At 31.3% G+C, this 24,680-nt stretch overlaps 1 protein-coding gene across 5 annotated transcripts; it reads right to left on the reverse strand.

Annotated features, from left to right (window-relative positions):
* Nucleotides 1–161: 161 nt before the first annotated feature.
* Nucleotides 162–24,349, reverse strand: ggps1 (geranylgeranyl diphosphate synthase 1). Of its 5 annotated transcripts, none has more exons than XM_052572983.1 (4): nucleotides 24,027–24,349; nucleotides 18,198–18,292; nucleotides 11,454–11,524; nucleotides 162–2,210 (listed from the first exon to the last, which is right to left on the reverse strand). In XM_052572983.1, exons 2-4 carry the CDS (start codon nucleotides 18,268–18,270, stop codon nucleotides 1,386–1,388), a joined length of 969 nt encoding a protein of 322 aa, XP_052428943.1. In that variant the 5' UTR covers nucleotides 18,271–18,292; nucleotides 24,027–24,349; the 3' UTR covers nucleotides 162–1,385. The 5 variants fall into 5 exon arrangements, with proteins under 5 accessions (XP_052428943.1, XP_052428944.1, XP_052428946.1 ...); XM_052572984.1 differs by having other exon boundaries at nucleotides 18,198–18,295; XM_052572986.1 differs by having other exon boundaries at nucleotides 18,198–18,295; nucleotides 24,202–24,330.
* Nucleotides 24,350–24,680: the final 331 nt, after the last annotated feature.

A 24,680-nucleotide genomic window follows, 5' to 3' on the forward strand; every position in this document is an offset into this window, starting at 1 on the left:
AATTCTTGTTGTTGCTTGCCATTTAAGTGGTTGCTCCTGTTCTGTCACTTCATATGATCAGACACAATTATTCCTAAATTAATGTGTTCACGCATGTAAAAGATATAGATTTTCTCTTCATTAAAGAACAACAGCACAAAAAACACACACTCATAAGAGACTGAAGTGTATGAAAGAGTGTTTATGAATAGAATAGTTATTAAAAAAAGAAAACATCCAAAAGAAAACATTACTTATACAGAATGAATCTGATAAATGCACACACAACTATTTATTTGTTCAGAGGTAAACATGAACTTGTATAAAAGTTAAATGTTTGTTCCATCTGACAGATATTGAAGTAGTAATAATAATGACATTTAAATAAATTCTAATAATTGTCATGAAAATACTAAAGGAAAAAATAAAGAACCATAATTTTGTCTTAATTTCCTTAAAGTAAAATGCTATAATGTGGAGGACATTAACTTGACTTGAGGAGTGTTAAAGCGTCCACAGATTCAGCACAAGGTCCAGACACATCACTATTTGGACTTTTGAGGAAGGCAGTCATGTTAATCTTAATGAGAAATTTCACCCAGAACCATCAGTCACATTTCACCCCAAAATCATAATCAAAAAAAAAAAAAAAAAAGAGAGAGTTTTAATGGTTTATTTGTATTCTTTCCTGTGAGAATATCATGCTGAGAATATGCTGCCTCAAAATTCATATTAATGTGTTCCTTGATATTTCAATTATTTCCATTGAGTGATTATCACTAATTTTCACTCTATTAGTGACCTATATTATATGCTGGTTTAAACACATCCAGGCTATATATATATATATATATATGAAATAGATAAAGATTATCTAACGCTTACTGCTTCATTAATAATAATAGTAATAATATTTATATATTAGATGCTACAGTCATGAAAATAATTGCACAAAGCAAAACATGGTTGTTTTAAAGCAAAATAATTAGTTTTAAATTGTTAGTGAAATTGCATAAGTTAAATGTTTGTTCCATCTCACAGATATTGTAGTCGTAGTAATAATAATAATAATAATAATAATAATATAGTCATGAAAATGGTAAAGGAAAACAATGTTTTTGCTTTGATTTTGTGGTGATATGACAGACATGGTTTAAACATTAAATGTTAGTTTTATCTGACTGTTTGTTTACGGTTATTATTTAATTAAACGAGCAGCATTTGTCCACGGATTACAGTACACAAATCTTGACCAAATATTGCAGACTAGAGAGGCGCCAGTCAAGTTCTGTTACACTTCAATATTTCACCTACAGCGCTCCGAAATGTGAACGAGACAAAAACACGAGACTGAAGGCAACTGCAGTGGAGTCGAAATAACAGCACAGTTTATTCACAGGGGGAAGTCAGTGTTTTGATTGGCTGGTTGAGGCTCCGCCCCCGGGCTCTCTCGATTGGCCGGCTGAAGCTCCGCCCCCAGGTTCTTTATAAATGCGACTCAGATGCTTCAGCAGAGCCTCTAGCTCTGGATTCCCTCCGAGCTCTGCGATCAAGCGATAGGCTTCGGCTTCCAGATCCAGCAGCGTCTGACGGGTGTAAGCGAACGAGCCCACCTTCTCCAGATAATCCACGCAGTAGCGCTTGATATCCACGTTCTCCGTGCGCTGCCGGAGGATGTTCTGCACCTGCGTGCTCTCGGGACGCGACCAGATGGCGTGTATAGTGGGGAAGGAGAACTTGCCCTCCGTCAGATCCTCGCAGAAGCTCTTGTTTTCGCTGTACTCCGTCGAGTTCAGGTTGGCGTAGTCGTCTCGGATCTGGAAGAGGAGCCCCAGGGTGTCCAGAAGCGGCTTTAGGTCTGGTTTCCAGTGGGAGAAGAGCTGCATGAGGCCCACGGCGAGACCGAAGAGGCCACCGGTCTTCTGCAGCACCATCCCGCGGTACTCATCCTCGCTGGGGCAGGTGTAGGTGTCTCTCCAGTGGATGTCCAGACCCTGACCGCGGTGCAGCTCCAGCAGCTGACGGGTGAAGACGTGCACGGCCTCGGGGTGCTCCAGCGTCAGCACCTTCTCCAGACCCAGGAAGTAGACGTAGTTGGCGGAGTTGATGACCGACGGCACGCCGTAGATGCTGTGGGCCACCGGGAAACCACGCCGCAGATTAGAGCTGTCTTCAATGTCATCGATCAGCAGACTGGCGTTGTGCAGCATCTCCGTCACCGCGATGATCACCTGCCGAGACAAATATAACAGCACTGGAAACATCTCAAGCTAAAAACTGCTCATAAATCTTAAAAATAACAGGCGTATCGATTCTTAATTTTTGCTCTAAGAGTATTTCACAAAGGATTTTAGTGCTAAAACTAGCTGATAAGTCTGTGTAAGGATAGGATGTTGACTCCTAAGTCACTACAATTAAATCAAAAACTATCATTAACATTTTAGAAACATATGATGAAAATCTACTTTAAGATATCGCTTTGGTCTTGGAGGATATCCCTACTCTAGATTTGTGCTTGCATTCTTCTTTTTTTGCATGTCTTACTCGGTCATCATTATTCTACTGTTAATTAAAAGGCTGTTTATATGCATATATTGTTTAATTAGGGACACTTAGCTTGCATTTTAAAATCTTAAGTTGAATGTGGCAACATCTGCAAGATTTCTATGAATAAATCTCTGACCGAGACTATCAGCCAATCACTGTGTGCATAGTTAATAAGCAAAGGAAAAGCTAGATATGTCCAACTGAATGTACATACAGTTAAAAAAACCTCAACTGCCTGATTAAATAGATTTTATTAAATTAAATAAGTTAAAATTAAATTATCAATTTAAAGTAAAAAAATATATAATATTACATAGCATTGATAAATATTGGCCAATTTATAATCTAAAATTAAAAAAAAAAAAAAAAATATATATATATATATATATATATATATATATATATATATATATATATATATATAAAATGCATGCATATTAAATGTTTTTATATAATTTATTCATTATACTTACTGAATATAATTTATTACTGTCGATAATTTAGATTAAAAATTATTTTAAGATTATATTAATGTACAACTTAAAATTAATTACATCAATAATCAAATTACATTTAATTATATATTTTTTAAAACATTAAATATAATTGCCACTTCTGCTATTTTAATTTACAGGATAAAATTACTTGTTGTATAATATTTTAATAATGAAAACATTACATGAATACTATTGAAATGAGATTTAATCAATGTAATATTAAAATATCAAATAGCATAAATACACATGCACAAGTCTGCAAATAAAATCATCAGGGTGCATCGATTTACTTTATGTATTAATAACTTCCTGTGATAAGTGCGCAGTCATGTAAAATACATCAATAGCAGTGTGTCTCAGCAGAAAGCATTGGGTCAGATCAGCAGGGATGGGGGTTAAGAGGTTAAAAGGTTAAGATGTGGATGACCTGTGATGCATGTGACGGCCTGCAGGGGGCAGCAGCTGCTCACTCTGCACTAGATAGTGTTCACTATCAGGGTGTGTCTGACTTCTGTGTGTTTAGTGAAGGTCTGCAGAAACATCCTGTCTCTAGATCTTCATTTTTATCTGAATGCGACATGCAGAACTGTGTCTTTTGATTATTAAATGATTTGAGAATTACAAGCACTCAACTAAAACTACAGATAGGTTGAGTTTTGTGACAAATATAATACTCTTAGGCCTACTGAGATCATAAGAGACACTAATAAATATAAAACAAAATGTTTTTAAAAAGTGATATACATAATATAAATACACAATAAAATATACTTAAATTTCAAGTAATTTGTGCTCATTAATTTATAATTTAATTTACAAAATGACATTACAATTACATTAATAAATGAAAATAATATAATATTATCATGACATTTAACAGTCAGTGTAGGCCAATTTAAAAGTTATTTTAATGCAATTTTATAAAAATAAATAATTAAAACTAAATTTATAGGATAAGAATGATGTTTTAATCCATCAATTAAAATATTAAATAACATTAAACAGTCAATGTAGGCCAACTTAAAATGTGTGTTTATTGCAATTGTATAATTTTAAAATGAATAAAAAAAAAATCACATTAATACACTAAAAGTTTTTTTTAGGTAAGTGGTTGCAATCAATTTATTTTAGCTAAATTTAAATAGAATTTCAACTTTTTAATTAAATGTAGCTAAAATAAAGTTTACAACCACTTACATTAAATTTAGTATATCTTTTTTTTCAGCATACTATTAGAATTTTACATTTTATTGCAATTTTAATAAAGACTTGTTTTTTTAAAATATTAAATGCATTTTAATCAGTCGATTTAAAAGTCGATGTTGGCAAGTTTAAAAGCTCTTTAAATGTAACAGTAATACAATCTTAATGACAACCTACTGATGCTAAAAAAGCATTTATATAATGTAACAAAAAAAACTGTGCTTCTGTATTTTACACGCATTAAGTTTACAATCATTTTCTTTTAAGTGAGAAAATGCACCATAAATAAACCATTAATCTAACTGTAAAAGCAGCACTGTGTTCCTGAAGAGTGAATGTGTTTCTGATGGGGAGCATATGGTGAGCATTCACTCGTTAAAGTAATCAGCGCTGACACGACGGGACGAATCCTCGGGGTCTGTCCACAGCTGAGCGCTTTACACGACCTCAGCTGACCTCTGAGACACACACACACACACACACACACACACAGCAGGTGAACGCTGAACTTTTACACTCAGATTTGAACACTACATTTATTTAATCAAAAATACAGAAAATGTTATTACAATATAAAATAATGGTTTCTGTTTTAATATCCTGTAAAATAGAATTTATTTCTGTGATGCAAAGCTGAATTTCCATTTACTCTGTTATAAAGTGTCACATGATCTTTCAGAAATCATTCTAATATGCTGATTTATTATTAGAATTAATTTTTTCAGGATTCTTTGATGAATAGAAAGTTTAAAAAGAACAGCATTTATTCTAAATATAAATATAAACCGTATAACACCCATCGACTGACCTCAAACTTTTGAACGATATTGTTGGAGAAGATTCCTATTTTAAATAAATGCTCTTCTGTTTAACTTTATTAATCAAAGAATCCTGAAAATAAGTATCACATAATTCAAAAAAAATTTGAAGCACAACTGATAATAAATCGGTATAAGATCATGGTTTCTGAAAATACAGCGCTGCATCACAGGAATAAATTTGATTTGAAATGTATATTCAAATAGAAAAGTCTTATTTTAAATTGCAATAATATTTCAGTTATTTTTTTTTCAAAATATGGTCAAATAGATAGTCTTAATCAGCATAAGTAACTTATATATAAAAAAAATCACTGATTATTTTTAACCATAAGAATAAAGCTGTAACATAAATCATGTAAAAACTGAAGTGCTATGAATACTTCCTGAATCCACTGTAAATAAGATTTTTTTTTCATTAATGTATGACTGTCAAATAATGCATCACATTAAGTTTATTAGTTTAAAACCGTGTCCAATCCAAATGCATTGGAGGTTTATATGCTTAAATCTTAAATTATTCGAGTTAAACCGGGTGTGAAAACAGGCCTAAAAGTCCATTTAGATGAATTAGTCACCTTCTTTTAAATAGAGACTGACTGACTTGATATTTACTTTCAAAAACGAGAAATAAAAATAAAAACTCTGCATGGCAGTACAACAAAGCGACCAGCAGGGGGCGTCAGAGCTGGCATCCGCTTCAAACAGGATGAATGTGAAAGAAAGAAAGAGTCCTCGTGTATATATCAGTGTGACATCTGTGAGAGCACACACCGATTCTGATGCTGCTTGCTCTTACAGAGCATTTAACACCCAGTGAGACCGAGATCACTTCTGTATCTGTCTGCCTTCTAGAAACATTACGTCACCCTGCGATGACATCATCAGCTCTGATGCTCGCTTACAGCTGCATGCAAAACAATCTTCATCAGTCTGGACTGTGTTCCAGAGGAATATTTAGAGAATTGTACTGAATTAAACACACATTACTGATTAAAAACGAGATTCTTTGTAGTGGGGAAGCAAAGATTATAAAAAAAAAAAAAAAATATGCATCACATTCAATGTATTTAATTATTTAAATAGATTCAAATAGATGCAAATAGTTCAACTATTAAAAAAAAATTGCTTTTACAGCTAGGAATATTTTGGTCATGGTTATACTTTTTTTTTTTTTTTTTTTTTTTCTAACTGAATCAATTATTATTATTATTATTATTATTATTATTACTTTTTTTATGATTTATGGTGATTCTATACACAACTGTAATAAGTGCATTCTAAAAATAAGATTTAAATCTAATCAAATTGTTAAACCAGTTCATACATTTTATTTAAATCAACATTTAAACAAATACAAACATTAACAAAATAAGTAAATCTAATGCATTTAAGTTTTAACTAATTAAATATTCACTTGTTCCACAGCTAACCATTATTTGAGTTATGATATTAAGATACGTTCATATGTTTTAACGGAATAAATGTAACAATTCACAATTACCAAATTTATTCTGATTGTAAGCAATGTAAATAAATGCATTTTGAAGATGATTTCAAAGGAAATTTATTAAGATATGATTGTGAATATATTTAAATATAAAATGCATAATTTAATTTGACTAGAACTTAGATTATAGGCAAGTCATTATTTAATGCAAATGGTCTTTTTTTTTATTATTTAAAACACACACACACACACACACACACACACACATTAAAAACTAACAACAACCTGGACATGTTTTTTGTGAGATTCACATTTTTATTTGGTTATTCTGACCTCGGACTGAATTGCAGTGAACTCAGATAAACCTTTCTGAACAAACTCGGAAAACCGGATTTCTGCCTCTCTGAACAAACGAGAAACTAAATCACTGTCTGGGAGGAAACACGGACACTATTCAGTGCACTTGAGAATCCTGAGCTGATATCAGACACGCTCGTCATATTTGTAGACTTGAATCTGTTCAGTGAGCGCTGAGAAGTGATTCGGCGCATGTGCAGTCGGGTTCAGAGAGAGTGTTACAGACACAGATTCATGGAGAATCCCTTGAACTGAATCCACAAACAGTCCTGCGTGCAGATATTACAGGACACCGAGACTAAAACATGACCAGAATCATCCGCTTATTATACACCTGAGAATACTCTTCTGCTGATGCTCCTTACGTTTAAATCAACTATTAGAGAAAATACAAGAAACACCTAAACTGTTACACCAGTGTCGTTCCAGACGCACACGTTTCGTTATTGACAATGAGTTAGAGGAAAAAAAAGAAAAAAAAAACCATAAAAATTTTATAGCAAATTTGCTGTGCTAATATGGCAAACTTATTTTTAAATGATTATTATTAGCATTTAAAAAAATACACCATATTATACAATGTGTTACATTACAAAAGTATCTTAAATTATTATTAATTAATATATAATAATTAATTAATAGTGTCAGTATAAATGTACTGTTAAGTTATTTTACAGTATAACTGTAAAATTGCAATTTTTATGCTTTAATTTCTTAATTTCTAAATTAGTTTTCAGCTTATTGTTCTTTAAAAGTTTAATAAAACAGTTCTAATAAAAATTTAGAATTGCAATTGCGATTTAATGTTTTCCCTCTTTTTAATTTTTTTTTTATAAAGAACTCTAGGTTTGTTGTGATTTGCTTCTGGGAAGTAAAATAATAAAAAAAAAGATTTATATTTTTACTACTATAATAATAATAATAATAATAATAATAATAATTATTATTATTATTATTATTATTATTATTATTATTATAACGGCTAAAAGTACTGCAACTTAAATTGTAATACTGTAAAATCACAAATTTTTATAATTACTAATTCTAACATTTCTACGAATGTCTTCATTTTCCAAATAGCAGCTTGTTACAAAAAAAAAAAAAAAAAAAAAAAAAAAACCTGCATATTTATTTTAAATAAATCACTGACTTTGCACTTTAATAATTACACTTTTTTTTCTGCCATTTTCTGGTTTCAGCTGTATTCTTAGTAATTATTCAGCACAAAAAAAAAAAAAAAAAAACTTTAATACAACAAAAGTGGATGGGATTTAAACAACAAAGATGTCAAAAAGCACACCCTAAGTAGTCCATAAGACGTGTGCGCTACATTTAAACAAATGAATCTGAAGCTAATGATACAGCTTTGTAGAAATTAAAACTGAAGTACTGATAATACATTCATTATCTTCTCCTCTAAAGCTCTGAAATAGACAATAAAAGCCATATATATAAAAAGCAGAGTGCTGACACCGTTGCTCGTCATAACAAACATCAAGAAAATATTAAATAAAGACTATACAGAAACTTCAAATAAATCCTACAGTGTATAACCATATACATTAAAGAAAACGTAAACCCTCAGATAAAGCAAGATCAGGATGAGTTTGTTTCTTCATCAGATTTGGAGAAAGGTAAAGAATTTATACAATACTTTAAACAGCCAAAACACAGTAGTTCATTAACAAGAACATAAATATTCATGATTGATGCTTAATTCGATTCCAAACATATACTTTAATTCATAAGCATAATGTTTTATCAGCTGTTTGGACTCTCATTCTGACGGCACCCATTCACTGCAGAGCATCCATTGATGAGACACTGATGCAATGCTACATTTCTCCAAACCTGATGAAGAAACAAACTCATCCTGATCTTGAATGACCTGAGGGAGAGTAAACGGTCAACAGATATTCATTTTGGGGAGAACTATTCTTTTAAAAACAAACCCTATAGAAAGGGAAACACAATTATTTTTAACAATCAGTGGCACAGAAATAGACGCACTTGAATACAAACCAGAAACTGATGCAACACAAAACACTTAAAACCTCTTCAGCGGCTCTCAAATGATTTTTTTCATTGATTAAAAGTCCTCCGCTCCAACACTAGGAATGATCCACTGCAAACATCTAATAATCATTGTGAAGTGTCCTTCTGTGTTAATGTGATTCCTGCTGCATTGCATATAAACTCGGTCAGGTAGTGTCCAGTTTAACACTTTAATACTTCATCTGGCACGTAAAAATGCAATGCTAAAACAATATTCTAATGAGCATCTGCACTAATGTTCAACTGCGTCCTGCCACAAACAGGTGCAAGAATTAAAGCACTGTTTTTAAATGCACACAAACACGGATGAGGTTTGAGAAAAGATTAAGGATCAATAAAGACTTAATTTCAGTCTGTTCCCCAAACGAATTATAATTATTAATACAATTACAATAATAAAATTCATTAATTATAATACAGTTAATAAAAATACAAATAGTATAATAGTAGTAATAATAAAAAAAAAAATAATAAATTTATAGAATTGAATTAATTTGTTCCCACCAGTATTATTACTATTATTATTATTATTATTATTATTAATAATAATAATAATAAATACACAAATATAAGGTTAGATGAAGAAAAATAAATTATTGTTATTATATAATATACAAAAATTATAAAAATCAAATATAGGAAAATCAACAAAAAAGAAAAAAAAAACATTTTTTCATGTCACACCTTCAAAACAATAAATTACTTGAATAAATCATTTTATAAATTAAACCGTAAAGCTACATTTACACACACACACACACATATAAAAACACTAATCCTGATGTAATAAAAAAAAAAAACACCAGGAATAAAAAAAAAAAAAAATTAATAATTTATTGTGCGAACTTGGATATTTTGGCTAGTTTTCTTTAATTATGCAAAACACACAACGACGTGACATGAATGCACTCATTCCTTCACAAGCTTCTCTTTTGTGCCTTATTTCTCTCTGCTGTAACACGATCCCGTCAGGAACGCCTCGACGCTGAAGAGCCCGATGCTGAAAGTGACCCACCATGTGAGGTTTTAGAGCTAAAATCTATTAGCATTGATCATTTACAGTCTCTGCAATGCCAGCGCAGAAAAACACCCAGACAAAACAGGAAATGACCAGTTTGCACAAGGTTTGCATGGGAGTGTTAAGCTGCAAAAGCACAGTCACCGGAGAGCAATCCGCCTTCCTGAACTAACCATAACTGTATTAATAAATAAATAAATAAATGCAAACCCTTCCAAAAGTGGACTGATGATGTAACTAAATCACTATGCATCACACAAAGCAACTCTTTCAGCTGACGCACATTTAAAAGCAGGCGTGCAATCTGATGAAATAACTAGAAATCACTGATGTTAGGGTTGTGACAACACAATACCAACACCAGAAGAGTCCATTTACACAAACGTTTGAAGGAACAGCAGTGATTCAGAAGACGATCTGATAATCCTAACTAACATTATTCACATGAAACATCAGGAGCATGCAGACTAGTGGTTGATTAAAGACAAAAGCCAGTGTAGTGTGAGGACATCTGTTCTCTTCATGAGTGACTGAGACGGTGGGTTGTGAAAGACTTTCAGAAAGCAGCCAGTAACAGGTTTTTCACAAAGTCACGAGTTCCTCAGCAGAACTGAAAGTGAAACAGATCTGCTTCTTTATTTCTATCGGCAAGCACAAGTTGACTGAAATGAAAATCAACGAACAAATCTGACAAACTTCAGCTGACTTTCACTCAGAGACGGGGAGAGGATACCACGAGGAACAGACACACAATCTAAACTAAACCTTCAATAACCTGCACAGATCTGAGGATGCAAAATAATAATGATAATAATAATAATACAATTATTTATTAATAATCAAATATTTTATAATGATACATTAAAATGTAAAAATATATTAAATATTTAAATAAAATACAATAAATAAAAATAAAGAAAATAATTTAATATTAAAACGTAAAAATATATATTTTTAAATATTATTTTAAGAAAATATAATAAATAAAAATAAAACTGAAAAAAAGAATACAAAGAGTAATAAAAATATATTTTTTATAAAATAAAATAAATAAAAATAAAACAAATAAATGAAAATAATGTTTAAAAATATTAAAAGAGGGAAAAAATATATACAAATTTAATAAAATACAATAAATAAAAAAATAAGATTAAAAAGTAAAAAAAAAAAAGGCAATCTTTTGTCTTGCAATTCTGAATCTCACAAATCTGACTTTTCTTTACATTTCACTGTTAACAATAAAAAAAAATATATAGGTAATTGCAAATTTATCTAATTCCAAGTTTTTTTTTCAGTTAACATCAGAATAATATGGGGAAAAGTCAGAATTGTTAGATAAATAGTCACGCTTACCTTTTATTATTTTCTTTCTATTGTAAACTGTACAGAACATAAGCACAAACTGCTTCATACTCGCATTATAATTAAATTTGAGGAAAAGTGTTCCTCTCCTTCTACAATATATTTCAACATTACAGTCCATGCAGAAACCCTGAAACCCTTCCTGATAAACACAGATAAAGTCTTACCTGAAGCTTGTCCTCTGGGACGTTGAGCCAGTGGTTGAACGCTTGCGAGAGTTTCGTTCGGACTTGTTTTCCTAAAAAACAAAACAGAGAAAAGATGAGTTCGAAATGAGCTGCGGCTATTTTAATTCAGCTAATAACTCCAATAATTACAACTAAATATTCTACAACTTAAATATATATTTCTTTTGATGTAAACTATAAAATTGAATAAATATAAAACTAAATTGAGTATTAAAACAGGGTTATGAACGTAAAACAAACAAACATTTTCTTTACTTGAAATTAAAATTAACATTAACATAAAATACTAAATGCAAAAAATACTTTGAGCTAGTCTGGAGCACTAAAATAATACAAAAAAACTATATAGGCAAAATTGAAAAAAAAAAAACAACAACAAATGTACTCGAACTGAACTTAGTGAAAACAGAAAATATAAAAATAAAATCTGCAGTATCTCATCTAAGACGTTTATATTATAGTTAACTAAAAACATTAAACAAATGAACGGCATGAAAGCAGAATCAAGCAGAATGCAGATGAATCCACAGAAGTGTTTTTGGTTTTTAAAACACAGCCTTAAACGCTGAAGCCTGCAGAGCTGTGATTAAGCTGTCTTCAGAACGACATCATTCATCTGACTTCATCTCGTTCATGAGTGTTTTCCTGTAACTGGAGCGAGTTCCTCCTCCTGTGTCCTCACTTCAACTCCGTTTGGCCTCTAGTAATGATGAGTCCATCAAGAAAAGCTCAGATTCACCCTCAATAATCAAAGAAAATTCACTAACTATTTCTGAAAACGTCACACAATGTGATCAGACTCAAAATAGCACTTGTTGTGCCTTTTTAGCTTTGAAAACACTTTCTATGATAACACTGTATCAGATTTTCTCTTCCTGACAAATTGTATCAATTTAAAAATGTAACAATCTTTGGTTGCAAAAAACTACATTTGTAATTAATTGTATTAATTGATTTATTTTGAATTGTTATAATTCATTTTATTTGTAGTATTTTTTTTTAATTTTATTTAAATTTTTAAAAGTTTAAAAGTTTAAAACTAAATACATTTTTCACAGTTTCCGTGAGGTCTTAAATTTAGTTGCATCAAATTTAAGTCCTTAAAGTCTTATTGTACTGGTAAGTCTTAATCATGATTTTAAGAAGTCTTAATTTGGGGACGGGAAGAGCAGAATTGCGATAGGGATGAATGTGACAACTAAACTTAAAAAAAAAACTGTAATATTTCTATCACATGCTCCACCTGCTGGCAGAGAATGAATGTGCATTTTAAATAAAACAGTTATTTTGTTCAGACCAATGTAAAATCAACCCATGTTTTAATCCTGCAAACATGCAGAAGTTTAAATGTGAATTGGTGGATTGATAAGAAGACAATGCATTATAAGGGTGTGTGTGTGCAATATATGGTCTGCGATAATATCATAATTGATGTTTTTAACGAAGTGCGAGTTTATAGACATTAAGAGTATATTGGGAAAAGTAAACAAAACACACCTTTAGAGAGCATGCATACATTATGTGTGTGTATTTAGAGTGTGTTCTTCCACTGCATGAATCCGTATTAAAATGCATTTGTAATGTTTATCATTTATAAAATTGTTTTTGTGTAGACTTGTATCTGAACTGTAAATTCAACTTTACAGTAATTTTTTAGTTTAATATTGTACTATAGACATTGCCCAACCCCGCTCGTATGGTATTAATTTTATTTGTGCAAGTCTTTTAAAATATCTTTAGTAGGGCTGTCAGTTTTGTGAAAAAAATCATTTTCGATTTTTAAGATAAGTGTTCATTGAATCTATTGTAAAAAAAGATTTTCCATGTCTAAAAAAAAGACGTTTCCTTTTTCAACGTCAAATAACGGACGAAAGTAAAGAGAGCGCTGGAAACGCACAAGTCAGCAATATTTCTTATTTATTGGCATGAAGTTTCTGGCAGAATAACAAACAGCAACAGGAGTGCAACATTCAAGGAGGGGGTATTACTGCCAATTTTCCACCACAAAAGCCGGTCGCTGTCAGCTTTCAACGGTCCTTTTCATAACTCAGAATCTCCTGTAACTAGATGCGCGAATGAGGCGAATTCGCGTCTACCGCGCCGCGAGACCTTCGTATTCGTGCCAGACGCTCTATTCGCGTTTTGTGTGAACGCAGCATAAGAGGTCGCTTTCGACGTCACTGGGTCTTATAGGCGCGTAAAATTGCTGGTATTTTCCGTCTAGGTTTTGCAAGGCATACTGCACTTTCGGAATTCTTTATTTTCTTTTTCTGCTTGGTTGTGAGTTTTGTTACATCTACATGTTTTAATTGTTTAATTGTTTTAAAATTAATAGTGTACATATTTGGTTAAAATCGATTCCCTATTTTCATTTTCGAAACTTTTTTTGCTTGGTCCGATCGATTGTGCAATCAATTTTCAAACTAAAAGTGAAAGCCCTAATCTTGAGCCTTATATTTGATCTTAAGAATCCTGCAAAAAAAAAAAAAGTTTTACTTTTTACTACGATATAGTCACCATTTCAGTTACATTACGTACTTCGGTTATACAAATAACATTTTCCGGAAATTATATTTATTGTAATTTAATAAATTACTACATTTAATAAATACAAATTATTAAAAATAAAATTACTTCAGTTATTATTATTTGTATTTTTTAGATATATAATTTATAACCCTTTCTTTACAGTAATGGGAATCACTAAATAGTGAGAAAAAGTAAAACATCAGGATTCACTGAATTAATTCTGGGGTGAAATACGACCTGGACGTGTTTTAATGAGATTTCCAGTTTAAATGTGAGTAAATGACCTCCTGGAAGTCTTTCTCAATCTCTTCACATGTGCGTCTCTGTTTCTCTTCACCTTCCTCAGTGATGTCTTCCCTGACCTCTGCAAAAACTATCTGAGAGGAGCGTCTCTGGTTTTGGGCTTACTGTCACAAAAGACATCATTAAAATTGCAAGAGAACGACGGGAAAACAACAGACTGGGTTCTGATGCAGCAGCAGCATTCCTCCTCGCCCTCTCAGACTGAATATAAGAGGAAAAACTCCTTCAGACTCGGTGGGTTTTACTGTCGATACAATCAACACACTCTCGCTAAAAGAGCAGCATGCACTCTTAAAAACAAAGGTGCTTCATGATGCCATAGAAGAACCGTTCTGTCTAAATGGTTCCATAAACATCTGAAGAACCTTTACGTTTCACAAAAGCTTCTTTGTGGCGAAAGAAGGTTCTTCAGATTATAAAAAGGTGAGAAAGAGATGGTTCTCTCTTCTTTGTGGAACCAAAAATGGTTCTTCTATGGCATTGCTGTGAAGAACCTTTCAAGCACCTTGATTTTAAGAGTGTAGAGATGGAAAGAGGGAGATTTAATTCTGCAAGACCGTAGGAAATTGAAGCAGTGGCAACCAAATTATGTTACTGATTTTACATACACACACACACACACACACACACACACAGAGATAGAGAGACTTATGCATAATTCTAAGTTTTCATGCAGTTTACAATAAAACATTCATACAGGACTATTCTAGTTAAATAAAACTCAATCTAAAACTATGAAAAGAAAAAGTTACCAAAATAAAATATGAAGTGCATTTTCAAAGTAGTACTGAAATACCTATAACAAAACATTTCTAAATTGCTAAAACATCAATTAAAAATAGAAGTCTACATTGCAACAAAATACATTTCTATAAAGTTTATACATTTTTATGTATTAGTTTAAGAAATTATAAAAATGACAAACACAACAAAATACTTGAACTAAAATGAAAACAGAAAATATAAAAATAAAACCTACTTGCTACTTGAAATGAACGTTAACTGAAAATACGAAAGAAACATATTATATATATATATATATATATATATAAAAAATTATAAAATAAAAGAATAACAATGACTAAAATTAAAGTGAAATCACAAAATATAAAAGTTAAAATTTAACTAAAAAATGTTAACAAAAACTATTTTAATGACACTGGACAGTAAAAGATGACTATATTAGCGAAAAATGACATGGTAACAATCACACAAGCGACTTGGAAATATAATCCTACACTACACTACTCCAATGTCTAAAAGGACACAAAAGCCATGAGGAACAAATCAACCCATGGCACATCGTCCTTAACAGCATGACCTCAGCAGAACCTAATGTGTGTCCTTTCACTAATTCCTGCTACAGCAGGAGCAGCTAATAAGACACACATGATTTATTGTCATTTATTGTGCATTGTGCTGACTGCAGACTTCCTGTATTACTGTGACTTATAGATTTATGATGATGTTTCTGCCACAGAACGGCTAGCTGACATCAAACGTCAAGCAGCTTCTGGCTCCAGAAATCACTGTAACAATACAAAAACCGCAACAATATGCATCGTGGAAAGTGAAATTTAGACCGATTTTATTTAGCATCATGTTTTGTAATTGCGTGCCGATTTATTATTATTTAATGATGAAATATGTAAATGCATAACAAAATAATTTGAGATATATATATATATATATATATATGTGTGTGTATATATATATATAAAATGTATTTATATAATATTTCTGATTTACTAATATTTCTAAAATACAATATTATACCAAATATGTTAAACTAGAAAAAAAAAAAAAAAAAAATCACACAAGCTTTCATTTTTTTTATGCATTTTTTTATTATTATTACCAAATAATTACAAAAATGCATTTAAAAAATATTTAAACATTTCTAAAATTATTTCTAATATTTATTTTTATAAAATACTATATTGGTTCATGTTATGGTATACCCAGATCACACATTTGATTAAATAAAAAGTAAAAAATAAAAATAAAATTTGTAAATTACAAATAAACATGGTAAGAAATAAATACACTATTTATAATTAACAAATAATTATGAAATACAATATTTATGCTTTTTAAATGCGGAGTTAAAGTATATGTTTGTAACACAATTAAGCATCAATCATTAATATTAATGTTCTTATAACTTGTTATTAATCATTTAAGTCTCATCGTAGGAAAGATATACAGTATGGGGAAAAATAATATAATCAAGCAAAACAGGTAAAGTTTTATCCACAAATTAACATTTGTTTCACCCTAATGAATTATTTGTCTTCTGTGGAATTAAAAAAGATGACATTTTGAATAATGTTGTGTGTTTTGCATCTGCTGAAAGTCGATGGGCATTAATGCTATTAATTTTCAACATTCAAAACAAGCCCAACAGGTTTTGAGGGCGAGTAAATAACGACAGAATGATAAATATCTCCAAAGCCTTGAATCTTCACTTTGCTACTTTTCTTTTTTCATCTACTGGTGTTTACTCTTGCTGAAATTGTGGACCGAAACCCTTTGGGTAAAAAGTTCTATTCAATTTAAGAGCAATCGATATTAATTAAATGAACCCAGCGTAGAGCAGATCAAAATAAAGTTTCAGCAAACATTATTAGTTTCATTTAGGACTGCTGCATAATTGTGTAATAAGTTACCGTAGTACAGTGAACTCAACTCATTTCATTAGAAAATCCCACTTCATCTCCATAAAGCACTTTTCCTACAGCGAAGCCTCTCTTAAAATATCATTTAACCTACATTTCAGACAAGACCAAGACCGAGCTATTAATATCAAAGACATTCAGCAACATTAAAGCAAAAATACATCTTGTTCCAAACCCATGACTTTCTTCTTTAGTCATGGGTCAAAGACAAAAAAAGGGTGTAAGCATATAAACAATAAGTGTAATACTGCGTTAAATTGTTGTTGTTTTTCCAAAAATATTTGAAAAGTTTTCAGTTTAATTTAATTGCAATTATGTTTTTAATTTCCTGATCAAAAAATTAATCTCATACATTTTCCCAATTTACAGAAGAGAGCCACTGAAATGCCATTCGACGCAACCCTCTTGTCAGGCATATTAACAACAACAAGCTATTTATGACACATTAAAAGACTAATTACTTTAACCCCAAATACTAATCAGCTGTAATTTAACATTTTTAAATTTTGCCACTATCCTAGATTTTGCCCAATGGTAAGTATTTATTTAATTTTTTTTTACTAATTTAAAACACAATGGATTATTCTCTTTTATATATTTTAATATGTACAATAATAAACATTTTTACATAAAGTGTTACACTAAATGAAAATGTAACATTATTTAAACCAAACTGACATTTTATTTTCCAAAAACTTATTTGAAACCTTAAAAGTAGGCACTTTACTTATATTTAATGGGCTTTCTATGCATGTCAATTTCTTCTTATGGGGACATCTTGACGTCTTCGACCCACATAAAGGATTTTTTAAATACATTTTTTCATACAGTGACCATTCATGTTTACCACGGCTATATTAATATATGCGAATAAACTGTAAAAGATGATGATGCATTCACTATAAAACAATTCTTCTGAAGTCCATTGAAATGTAGGTCTATACTCAATGATAATATTCTACCGGTAATTCTAATTTTTTTCATTTCACATATTCAAAATAGTTTACATTTTGTGTCAAACTATCAAATAACAACTTAAAAATCCAGTCGGTTTCTATTCCAAAGTGAAGATTTTGTCAGTTTTTCCTGGTGTTCCCCAGAAGAAAGTCTCATGGTGAGTAAATGAATGTATTTTGAGTGATTTATTCTTTCATCACTGTACTCTACATGCAGCCAAAAATAAATGCGTAATGCCCTACAGATGCTCTCTTACCTGGCAGCTGTAACAAGTACTTGTACGGTTCCAGAAGAATCCTTTCAGAAGTTGCTCTTTCGTCTCCATCCATCCCTCCGTTTCTACAAAGAAACCTGCTGAGAGAGAGAAGAAGAGCGTGAGAGTTAACCACAGCCTCCAGGGAAGGTGACCGCTCAGGATCTTCTCTTGTATTTGATTTGCTTTACTTCCTAGTAACCTGCTAACATTATGCATGCATTTTTGGGAAGCTTCGGGGTTTTCCCAACAGCATTTCATTTTTTTTTTTTTACCTATTTTAGTGAACCTCAATTTAATTTACTTTTGAAAGAAATGTATAGACATTCCTATGCTCCTCTGCTCACCACGGCTGCATTTATTTGATCAAAAAATAGTAAAAATTCGGAAATATTTTTACAATTTAAAACAGCTGTGTTTTTATGTGAATATATAATAAAATGTAATTTATTTCCATGAAGCACAGCTGAATTTTCAGCATGGTAACTCCAGTCTTCAGTGTCACATGATCATCAGAAATCATTATAATTTGCTGATTTGATGCTAAAGAAACATTTCTGATTATTATCAATATTGAAAACAGTTGTGCTGCACAATATTTTTGTGGAAACAGTGATGCATTTTATTTTTCAGTATTGTCAGATGAATAGAAAGTTGTGTGAATTTGAATATAGACCATATTGTAACATTAAAAATGTCTTTATTATTATAACAATATTATCTGAATATATACATATAGAGTTAAGAAATATAAGTCTTAAATGCTTGAAATTATTAGTTTATTCCGATTATGACTCAAATGTAACTATTATTTGAATACTGGTGTGTTCTGTTGCTGCCATTGTATAAAAGTAATAACCTTGGTTAAAAATAACTTGTATATTAAGAGGTTTACCGCTTTATTAATGACTCATTGTTTTGAATGAATAATCCTACACGGTGACCAGATGAACTGTTGCGGTTTAAACCTTCGGGTGTGTAATTGTTGTGCCTATTTAATCACTGTACAAACACAATGAACAATGTAAGTCATTTAATATTTACAAACTCAAAAACATCAGCTCCAGTAATGCGATTCTTAATTTGAGAGGAAATGTAACTTTCAATGAGATATATCTGTGACACAAAACGATAGGAGAGCGCATCAATGGGAACAATTTATCATGGCATGTCGCTGTCATAAAAGTGCAGCACTCGACTCCTAAACGATTTCATGGATACAACAGCGACATGATCCTGCAGTCGCATCCCATCACACAAACAGACGCGCTCGTCTCTTCTAGGCCTGTTAAAGCCCGAAACCGATCCAAACAGGAAACAACAACCATGAGAGGGGTTTTCTATGGAAGCTTGTTTGCGCTACGGGGTAAAGTGTAATTAAAAAAGGTAATTGCAACACTTAAAAAGTGTACAATTCTGACTTTTTCTAGCAATTCTGATTTAAAACTCAGAAACAAGAAATGCAAGAAGATGAAGAAAGCAAGAAACTCAGAATTGTGTGTCTAGTTCTTGTAATTCTGACTTTCTCCTCAGATTTTCAAACTTGGATTTCGCAATTGATTAGTTTTCCCAGTTTAATGGCATGGATAGTTTTTCTGTGTTTCTGTTGCTTGAGTGGCCAATATACTGAAACTGCGTACTGTTTTTTTTTTTTTAACACATGACTAGTGGTTGACCGATATGCGTATTTGACAGTCGATGCCGATATCTTAGAAAACTGGGCCGATAGCCGATATAAAGCGATGTTATTTTTTTATTAGTATTATTAATATTTAAGAAATTTGTAATAATTTGACAATGGATAAATAAATAAAAATAAATAAGCATACTTTAGATGAGAAGGTATTTTAAACAAATAAATATTTAATACAAATATAATAAAGTAAAAACTGTAATTAACAGGGAACTCTGGGTATTCTGGGAAGTTCGTGTGCACTGGGAATCATATTTTTCAAATAAAGCCAGGGTAACACTCATTTTACATACAGCACACAGTGAAAATGACATGAATATATCTTTTTGGTGAATGCATAAAGTGCAGCATAATTTGAAATCACGAGTTTAAAGTTTAAAGCGTTCAATTCACATGGACCGACTCTCACACAGAGAACACGTGATCATGCTTGATACACACTTCACATGATCTCACAGCTGGATTCGACTGAGTTTGCAAGGTTTGTGAAATTAAATGTTCTTTAGTCATTATTTAATATTTATATAATTATATAAATGCGTATTTGCTTAATGCTGACAGCAAACGAGAAAAGTATTATAATGTTTGCCTCTCCATTACTAATAGACCTAACATAAAAGCAATCGTTATAATACTTTCTGTATACATTAATTCCTTTTGTTTAACTGTTCTGATTATGACATCTATCTGTATTAGACAGAACTGTTAGAGACGATGATGAACAAGAGAGACTGTGAGCACTGTGTACGTCAAAATAAAAGTCCCACCTCGAACACATCGGCCAAGCAGAAAAACTTATCGAACAATGCCGATATTTGAAAAAAAGCCAAATATCGGCCGATATATCGGTCCGCCACTAATTGCAACACTTAAAGTGTACAATTCTGACTTAACACTCAAAAACGCAGTTTAGATTCGCAAGAAAAAACATCAGGATTGTGTGTGTATATCTTGTTATTCTGACTTTTCTTCTCAGATTTGCAAGCTTGGATTTTGCAATTGATTCGTTTTCCCAGTTTATTGCCATTCATCGGCAAATATCCATACCGATAGTTTTTCCATGTTGTGTCCATTGCTTGAGCGACTCATAATCTCCACTGTTATTATACAATGCTAGAACAAATCACTGAAACTGCGCGCTGTTTGTTTTGACAAGTGTCACTACATGATACACAGAGCGGGAAACCTTGGATGTGGATTTAAAACATTGACAATGAAACTGTACGTATACAGTACATGTTTTCATATCATTATGAATGAAATGTTAACTAGACACAGGGTTGCACAATTATGACATTATTATGTTTCGATTATTAATTACGATTATCACAATTTACATTGGATGATGTTCAAAATATTGTTTGGTGCAACTGCATGCCTTATTTTTATATGAAAATAAACAAGCTGAAAAGACTCTTAACTGAAAAAACCTTTAGTGCTTTTCTATAGTCTTAAATCAACTATACATCGGATTGGTTTCTTCTTTAAATTATAAAAAAGTTAAAAAAATCTGAATGGTATTATAATGTTATACAAAAACAATGGAAAAACTCTTAAGATAACATGTAGAAAGAAAAAAACATATCTTAAGCTCACAGAATAACATAAGTGGACTTTGAAAAATTAACTGCTGCTTTGAACGATTGTGGCATCCATAATTGTAATCACGATTAGAAATTTGATTAATTGTGCAGCCCTATCTAGATTCTGCATTAATGGAAAGAAAAAAACAACAACAGGATGTTTGCTGTCAAAGCTGAGAGGATGCTAAAATTAGGAGCACCAAGCTGTTAACACAAGGGGTCTCATTCACTAATAATTGCGTAGATTATTTATTTTTATAACTTCCCGTGAAAATGATCTGCCTAATTCGGAACACATGCATTAATTTGTTCTTAATCTTGTCCTAATGTTAGTAAATCTGAAATAGAGATGGAATGATTACCAGTTTGATGATATGTCAAACGTTGGTTTCGATTTGGATTTCAAAACATGACAGAAAACTTTTCTGTTTTGTAAGGAGTGCTAAGAGAATTAAACAAATGAATACATTAATTGATTAATGATATAAATGTACCTATGAAGGTTCTGGCTGTCCTTAGAAAAGATTCAATGGAATTGTTTTAATCTTCACTGCATGTAATACTTAATAAAGTAAGTCTAAGGAAAACGCTCTCATTCTACTGTTCCAGCGGCGCCACCTGCTGTCAGAGAGAGGATTTAAAGAGGGTTACATTTACATCCAGCCTGTGTGCAGTTTCTGTCTGGCCAAAAAAACGGACCAAATTTGCATGCCCTGCTGTAAATGTTAATCTTTTGATGAAAAAAAAAAATGTTTGTGGCTTCTACACATCCAAACTATTCGGATAAGGTATATATAATTATTTATGGAGCAGATACAATAGGCTACATGTAAATTATTTAATAATTATCATTTTAACTTAACCCCTTTCTTTATTTAAAGGCTGAAATGTGAGGTTTACAGTTTTATGGAACGTTTTCAAAGCAATTTGTACTTGCTATTCAGTCATGTTGTCATTTAAAATCTGGAAATCTTTGGTAATGTTTATGCAACAAAAAGTAATTGTATTTATTTTGTTGTTGATTTTAAATTCTACAGATGCACTCTTGCTGGATCTTTGTGCAATGAGACATGTGCAGTCCTCAAAATCAGTTCATGCACAATAAAACACCTTTTATATTACAGACCCTGTTTAGAGCTTTTTTCAATAGCTGTCTATATGGGTACATAGTCTAACGTAGCTTTTCTTACTCTTTCATGAAACATGATCTTTACTTAATATCCTAATGATTTTTGGCATAAAAGAAAAATCTATAAATCTGACCCATACAATGTATTTTTGGCTTTTTCTACAAATATATCCCAGAGACTTAAGACTGCTTTTGTGCTCCAGGGTCACATATAGAATAGAGTGTGACTTTTTTATTTATTTATTTATTTTTTTGTGTATGTGTGCATTCAGCTGTTCCTATATTTTTTTTCTTATATTTAGAATACATTTTGATGAAATTTTAATGTTGTATGAATGTTTCAGTGAATCATGATTTGTAGGTTTCGTGCACGAGTATGTCCGAACGTGTGTGAGACTCAATGTGAACAAAACACACGTACGTCGACCAAATGTGTTATGCCATGATTGTTACCATCTATTATGCAGTGGTTAATGTCCACTTTTATGCATTTGTTAATTTGCATATTTAAAGCTAGTCACGTGAGAAAGAAAACCGATGTGTCAATGCAGCTGACTGAAACAAACAGAAATGCATGCTCAGAATTGCAAGAGATATACTCAAATTCAGAATTATGTCAAAATCGTAAGATATTTGACAGAAAGAAAAATCTAGGTTGGAAGGAGAGGATGCTAGGACTTCTCTGGTCTATAAGTTTTTCCTAAACACTGTTTTAAACCAATAAACACTGCATTCACAAGATCAGCATCTCCATATTTATGGTTTTCAGATGGGATTTTCCTCAAGCTAGTGCTGAAAACATAACCGAATCATACATGATACAACAACAGCTCCTAGTGACAGCTTTCAGCCTTCACCATGAGGTTTGAAGAAAAAGCCTTGTTATATTATCAGCAAACATACAATGGCATCTCTTTACTTTTTAATGCTTGGCATTAAAAGATGATTATCATAATTAAATTTCCTTTTATGATGTAAATGTACTAATTATTTGTAAAATAAGCTTAATATAGCTACATTTAATATTCACAAAAGTACATTTGACAATAAAAAAACGAATAATTACAATAGTCTTTTTATAAAATGTGCATGAATAATTGTAATAGTAATAACATTGTTATTATTGCTATCAACGTATTAGTAAAAAAGTAACAACAAGTCTTATTAAAATGTACAATTATTATAATAAGAACTAAATGGTAGCAATAATAATGATAGTTATGTTCTGTAAAATATTATTATAATAATATTACTATTATTGTAAATGTACACTTATAACAACAGTGATAAAATACAATAACATCTATTATTATTATTGTTCGTTATTACAATTATTTTTATAAATGTATATTTAATTATAAAATCATATTAAGAAAAAAAAACAAGACAAATAAAAAGTAAAATAAAGTTAAATTATCCCCACCCACCTTTCAGACCGAAAATGTGCACTTCCGCTTTCGTAATCCAGTACGTCACGCTTCCGCTTTAAATTTTTTGTTTTTCTAATGACAGCCAGATAGCTAGCATTAGCCAGTTAGCCAAAGACGACAATTTAACTCCACTTCGATTCACAGCTCCCTTAAAACGCGATAAAAACGGTACCTTATCCTCTTTATTACTGTAATATCCCGTTATATGGCTTTAGAACAGAATTTTCAGACGCGCCAGAGAGCCTTCAGCTGATCTGCCTCGTCTGGGTTTGACAGGAAACTCACTCATCCCTGCTGCTCGCGATTAAATACGCCATGAACTCCACAGAGCGCAGGCGCGGTGAAGTGGGCGGAGCCTGACACAGCCTGAAGTTGCCTCTGAAGCAGAATTGAACCATGGGAGATGTAGTTTCAATTAAACGTTTTATGTTTTTATAGTAATGTATTTTAATAATATACTTTAGTAATATTTATCAAAATATATATGCAACTACAAATGTTTTAATATATATATATATATATATATATATATATATATATATATATATATATATATATATATATATATATAATATGAAATATTTATATTTTATATTAATATTTATTAAGTTTAAATGAAAAATAAAAGTATATATTACTCAAGTTAAAGTC

Source organism: Carassius gibelio, chromosome B13 (genome assembly GCF_023724105.1).
Source record: "Carassius gibelio isolate Cgi1373 ecotype wild population from Czech Republic chromosome B13, carGib1.2-hapl.c, whole genome shotgun sequence".
NCBI classification, from domain to species: domain Eukaryota; kingdom Metazoa; phylum Chordata; class Actinopteri; order Cypriniformes; family Cyprinidae; genus Carassius; species Carassius gibelio.